This window comes from Myotis daubentonii, chromosome 1 (genome assembly GCF_963259705.1).
Source record: "Myotis daubentonii chromosome 1, mMyoDau2.1, whole genome shotgun sequence".
NCBI lineage: Eukaryota > Metazoa > Chordata > Mammalia > Chiroptera > Vespertilionidae > Myotis > Myotis daubentonii.
The window spans coordinates 10,327,136-10,333,135 of NC_081840.1; the positions used below are offsets into that span (position 1 = coordinate 10,327,136).

General features: G+C 43.0%; 1 protein-coding gene across 3 annotated transcripts in view; it reads left to right on the forward strand.

The window, feature by feature from the left end:
- Positions 1-6,000, forward strand: part of EFCAB11 (EF-hand calcium binding domain 11) — a 137,877-nt gene that overhangs the window by 4,492 nt on the left and 127,385 nt on the right. For all 3 annotated transcript variants that reach the window (XM_059688330.1, XM_059688320.1, XM_059688339.1), the window contains exon 3: positions 2,549-2,594. In XM_059688330.1, the coding sequence (XP_059544313.1) occupies positions 2,549-2,594 (46 nt within the window). The remainder of the gene's footprint in view (positions 1-2,548; positions 2,595-6,000) is intronic.

Below are 6,000 nucleotides of genomic sequence, written 5' to 3' on the forward strand. Positions count from 1 at the left end.
CACTTATGCAATTATTATTTTTTTTAAAATATATTTTATTGATTTTTTACAGAGAGGAAGGGAGAGAGATAGAGAGTTAGAAACATCGATGAGAGAGAAACATCGATCAGGTGCCTCCTGCACATCCCCCACTGGGGAAGTGCCTGCAACCCAGGTACATGCCCTTGACCGGAATCGAACCTGGGACCTTTCAGTCCGCAGGCCGACGCTCTATCCACTGAGCCAAACCGGCTTTGGCCACTTATGCAATTATTTACGTGATGAAATTTATTAAGTGTTCCTACTTAATAAAAAGAGCATTTGCTACTTGCTCGAGCAGCGGTTCTCAACCTGTGGGTTGCCAACCTGTGGGTCGCAACCCCTTTGGGGGTCGAACGACCCTTTCACAGGGGTCGCCTAAGACCATCGGAAAACATATATAATTACATATTGTTTTTGTGATTAATCACTATGCTTTAATTATGTTCAATTTGTAACAATGAAAATACATCCTGCATATCAGATATTTACATGACGATTCATTAACAGTAGCAAAACTACAGTTATGAAGTAGCATCGAAAATAATTTTATGGTTGGGGGTCACCACAACATGAGGAACTGTATGAAAGGGTCTTGGTATTAGGAAGGTTGAGAACCACTGTGCTAGAGATATAAAGGCGAATAAAACATAGACCCTACTTTGAAGCTGTTTACAATTTAATGTAGAGAGACTTACAAAACTGTGGTCAATACTAAGATGGAGAAGAACAGAAAGTGAAGGGGACAAGAGGAGGGTCTGAGTTTAGTGGCAACTGTAATAGGAGTCTGAGCATTGTTTAAAAGGAGTTAAGCCGGGCTGGTGGGCTCAGTGGTTAGAGCATCGGCCACTGCACCAAAGGGTGACCCGTTTGATTCCCGATCGAGGGCACATACCTAGGTTGCAGGTTTGATCTGGGGGCTCTTGCGGGAGGCAACCAATTGATGTGTCTCTCTCACATCAATGTTTCTCCCTCTCTCTCCCTCCCCCTTCTCCTTCCCTTCCTCTCTATCCCTCTCTCCCTCCCTTCCACTCTCTAAGAATCATTGGGAAAAAATATCCTTGGGCGAGGATTAGCAATAACATAAAATAGACTAGCAGAGCTAGACCTCTGACAGGGAGTGTCTGGGAGCACTTTGTGGTGGTGGGAGAAGTTGCGCCCTTATGGTTGATTGAATAAGGTGGTGGTAAGAGAGTGACCCCAGGACTGAAGCAGTTGTGATGCCACCAAGGAAGAAAATTCGGGAGTAGACTCAGGGAACAGTCAATGCGTTCAGATGGGGGCACCCTGAGTTTGAGGAGGCTATGAGGGTGCCAAGTGCATTCACTCATTTAATGCTGTGCTGGTGCCGGGGTTATGGTGGTAAAGACCTGCTCTCAGATGGTGCTGCCTCTTAGATACAGGAATCTGAACTGGGTGGAGAGGTGAGGAGTGGAGATAAATTGGAGACTCCTCAGTTTCCAGGTGGTAGTGCAAAACAGGAGACTGGATGGCATTGCCCAAGAAGAGTATGTGGACTGCGAAGGGCAGTAGCTTGAGGGTAGAACATTGGGGCTGTACCAACATTTAAGGGGAGGCAGGGGGCCATGAAGAAAATGCAGTCAAAACCATCTGGGGGAGGCAAGAGGAACCAGGAAAGTGTTGGGTATGGATTAATCAAAATCAAAAGAACTAAATAGAGAGATAGAGATACTATCCAAGATAGAGATACTGTCAGGTGCTGCCAAGATTCTAATTCCATAATGTTTATACTGTATTTTTTTATATTTTTAAAATTGATTTCAGAGAGGAAGGGAGAGAGAGAGAGAAACATCAGTGATGAGAAAGAATCATCAATAGGCTGCCTCCTTCAAACCCCCTATTGGGGATCGAGTCTGCAAGCTGGGCATGTGCCCCGACTGGGAATTGAACCGTGACCTCCTGGTTCATAGGTCGATGTTCAATCTTGAGCCACTCTGGCCGAGCTATACTGTATTTTAATATTTAGTGAAAGCAGGTCCCTAAACTTTATATACAATGTGTTCTCAAATATGTTTAAAATGCATAGACAAAAAAGTTAGACTAAAATGTCAATGGTTTTCATTGGATGGCTGGATTTAAAAAAAATTTTCTTCATAATTTTTTATATTTTTAAATTTTCAATGTGTTACTTTTACAATTCGGGGGAAAATTAAAAATAAAACCATTGTAACAATTTCTGTATTTGTGTAAAATGGAAAAGCTACCTATTAGGTTGTGCTACCTGTGTGACAGCCAGGTTGATTTCACATGCTGAAACTGTTTTTGGTCAGTGGAGTACAGTTTTGGGGTCATTAGAGTCTGCAGCAGATGAGAGTCTGGTAAACGAAAGGTACTGACGAAAGCGTAAAGTGAGTGTTATCGCTGTCCTGTGGCATTACTTGTCTGCAGGGCTCAACACAGCTGGCTTCTCATAAAATACATCCTGTCCCCCCACCCTAGGGATGAAGAACTTGCACTGTGAAAACATGCAATGAAATGATGTGCCCTATTACTCTTTCTTCTTTTCTAGATAGAAGCCGATGCTGTGATGTCTTCAGTAAATCCAAACACTTCCGGTAATTAATAAAGCTAATATTAATATTTTTGGTACTCTTAGACATTCATGAAACTAAAACTAAGAGCAGATATGGAGACTATAAAGCATTGTGTTTAAGCACATCTTTGTTTTGTTCGGTTTCAAAGAAGTTTTGGTTCTTTTAATTGTGATTAATTCATAAGAATATGTTTATCGTAGGAAACGTTTAAACCATTGAAAAGCGTAAAGAAAAAAATGTTGCTCATCATTTCAACATCCAATGGATGACCTGGGTTTTGTGATGCGGGCAGCTCAAGCGGCACTTACTGAAGAGTGGGGGAGAAGATTTAGGGTTTGGGGAGACCAAGAGTTCAATTTTGAGAAGATGCAAGCCATGAGGTCAAGACAGTTGGGCTGTATGAATATGGAATTCAGAGCAAAGCTGTGGGCTGAACAAATAAATTTGGGAGTCATCAGCACGGAGAAGGTTTGGCAGCCATGGGAATGGATGAGACCACCTCGGGAGACACAGGGGCCTGAGACCCTTAGGAGCTAGAAGCATCACAAGTCAGGCAGAGGATGAGGAAATGGAAGAGGCTGGAGGGGCGGAGGGGCAGGGGGAAATCAAGTGTTTGCTCCAAAGCCAAGAGAGAGGGTATTTCAAGGAAGAGGGTGTGGCCAACCTTATCAGATGCCATGGGCGAGTCAAGGAGCATAAGGACCGAAAAGGATCCCTCTGTGTTGGCAGCCTGGGTGGTGGTTGGTGACTAGGAAGAGCAGTTTAAGTGTGGTGATGGCAGAGGCCAGGCTGGGAAGTGAGAAAGTGTGTGAGGGTGAGAGTGTGAGTAGCTAAGTCTTTCAGTAGGTCCAGAGTGGCTGTGGATCAAGGGTGATAGTTACCCCCCCCCCCTTTTTTTTTTTTTTGAGAACATGAAGATGTTTCTAAGCTTAGCAGAATGATCTAGAGAAGAGGGAAAAGGAAGATGAGAGAGAAAGGGAGACGAATACTTATTGTTTGAGGAGATAGGGACCAGTGCATGCTGGATTGGCTTTTTTAAAATTACTTTTTTTTTAAAAAATATATTTTATTGATTTTTTACAGAGAGGAAGGGAGAGAGATAGAAAGTTAGAAACATCGATGGGAGAGAAACATCGATCAGCTGCCTCCTGCACACCCCCTACTGGGGATGTGCCCGCAACCCAGGTACATGCCCTTGACCGGAATCGAACCTGGGACCTTTCAGTCCGCAGGCCGACACTCTATCCACTGAGCCAAACCGGTTTCGGCTAAAATTACTTTTTTAAAGAAATACAGGCAGTCCTCTGGTTACGTCGGACTCGATGCGTGTTGTTTCGTGGTTACGTCGCCATCTCCCATTTATAGTATTTATATAAAAAAAAAGTTCCGTCATTTCGACGTATGTACATATGAGCTTTATGTTTTTTATTATTTATTTACCACAAGTAAAGGTCAGGAATTATCTGTCTTTTAAATTTTTTTTACTGTTTCACGTCATTACTGCTGTGTGTGTGCTCCATGTGAGTGACGTAGGTGCTTATGTAGGTGGGTTCCGACTTATGGCGAAAATTGCGTTACGTCGCGCGCCAGTACCGTAGGAGCGGGTCCCCGACGTAACCCGAAGACCTACTGTAATGTAAAGTAGCACAGAGAATAGCTATAAACCCTTTATCCAGATTCACTTAATGTTAACATTTTACCCCAGTTGCCTTCTCATTTGCACTTTCTACCCTCTCTTGCTGCACTGTCCATAACTACACTTAAAGTCATCATAAATTTATATTGATACTATATTTTTATCATATTTCTCGTCTGTATTCCATTGTCATTTTATTTTTATTTTTGCCTTTAAAAAATTTTTAAAAAATTGATTTCAGAGAAGAAGAGAGAAGGAGAGGGAGAGAGAGATAGAAATATCAATGATGAGAGAGAATCATTGACCGCTGCCTCCTGCACACCCCCTACCGGGGATCAAGCCCACAAACTGGGCATGTGCCGTGACCAGGAATCAAATTGGCAACCTTTGAGTGCACAGGATGATGCTCAACCAATTGCGCCAATAACTTCTTGGTGAAGGCTTCCCTACAGTTTTTTCCTTGGGTTTCTATGTCAGTATTCTGTCATCTGGTCATTTCCCACTTTTTTTTTTTTTTTGCATTGCTAAGGTTTTTCTTCTTAAGGAATCCCCTGATAGCCAGCGAGCGATTCTGTCTGTCTGGATGAAAGTCTCCTGCACTCATTGTATGCACTCATTGTATGTATATAGCCTTTCTCCATTTGTGGCTTTTCTGATGCAGCAGGTTTGACTGTTCCTGAAGGCCCTTTCACATCCATGTTCTCACAGATTTTCTTTCTTATGGATAATCCCCGAGTCCGAATTCTTTCCCTCACCACTTCCTTGATGTATAGAGAGGTGTTATTCTGGAAGAAAGATTTCCCATGTTCTCTAAGGTGTCGTGAGTTCTGACGTAGAGTAAAGGTTGACTTCTAGCAGAACTTTTCCTATATTCAGTATCACAAGTCCCTCCCACTCTCCAATATGTATGAACTCACGTTTAGTAAGATATGACTTCATAAGAAGGGTTTTTCACATGTGTAAACATTCACATGGGTCTCTCCTGTGTGAGTAATTTTATATACAATGAAGAGTCAATTCTGGCAGAAGGTTTTCCCACCTTCTTCCCTGATGTAAAGTGAGGCCTGATTTGTGGGAAAAGGATGCTCCAAGTATCCATCGTTAGTCTTCCCCCTCATTACCCTCTTTCTTTCTTTCTTTCTTTCTTTCTTTCTTTCTTTCTTTCTTTCTTTCTTTCTTTCTTTCTTTCATTCTTTCTGATGTTTGAGAGATTTGGCTTGTGGCTGAAGATAGGTTCATGAAATTTACAAAATATTTTCTCCTTTATGAGTTCTCTAACTATTGAATTTTTACTTCTTGTAGAAATATTTCTCACATTTGTTGCAGGGATAAAGCTTCCTTTTGCTATGAATTCTGATATTCATGTGGTCTGTCCCATGCCTGTGTTCTCTCAGATATATTGAAGGCTGCTTTATTATGGAATATTTTCTCAGATTCATTATGGCCTAAGGCAGCCGTGGGCAAACTACGGCCCGCGGGCCGGATCCTGCCCTTTTGAAATGAATAAAACTAAAAAAAAAAAAAAAAGACCGTACCCTTTTATGTAATGACTAGAGGCCCGGTGCACAAAAATTTGTGCACTCGGGGAGGGAGGGGGGGGGTCCCTCAGCCCGGCCTGTGCCCTCTCCCAATCTGGGACCCCTCGGGAGATAACGACCTGCTGGCTTAGACCTGCTGCCGGGTGGCAGAGGGCAGGCCCAATCCCTAGGTGCAGCCCCTGGTCGGGCTCAGAGCAGGGCCATTTGGGGAGTTGGGGCACTGCCCCATGTCATGCACAGAGCAGGGAGGATC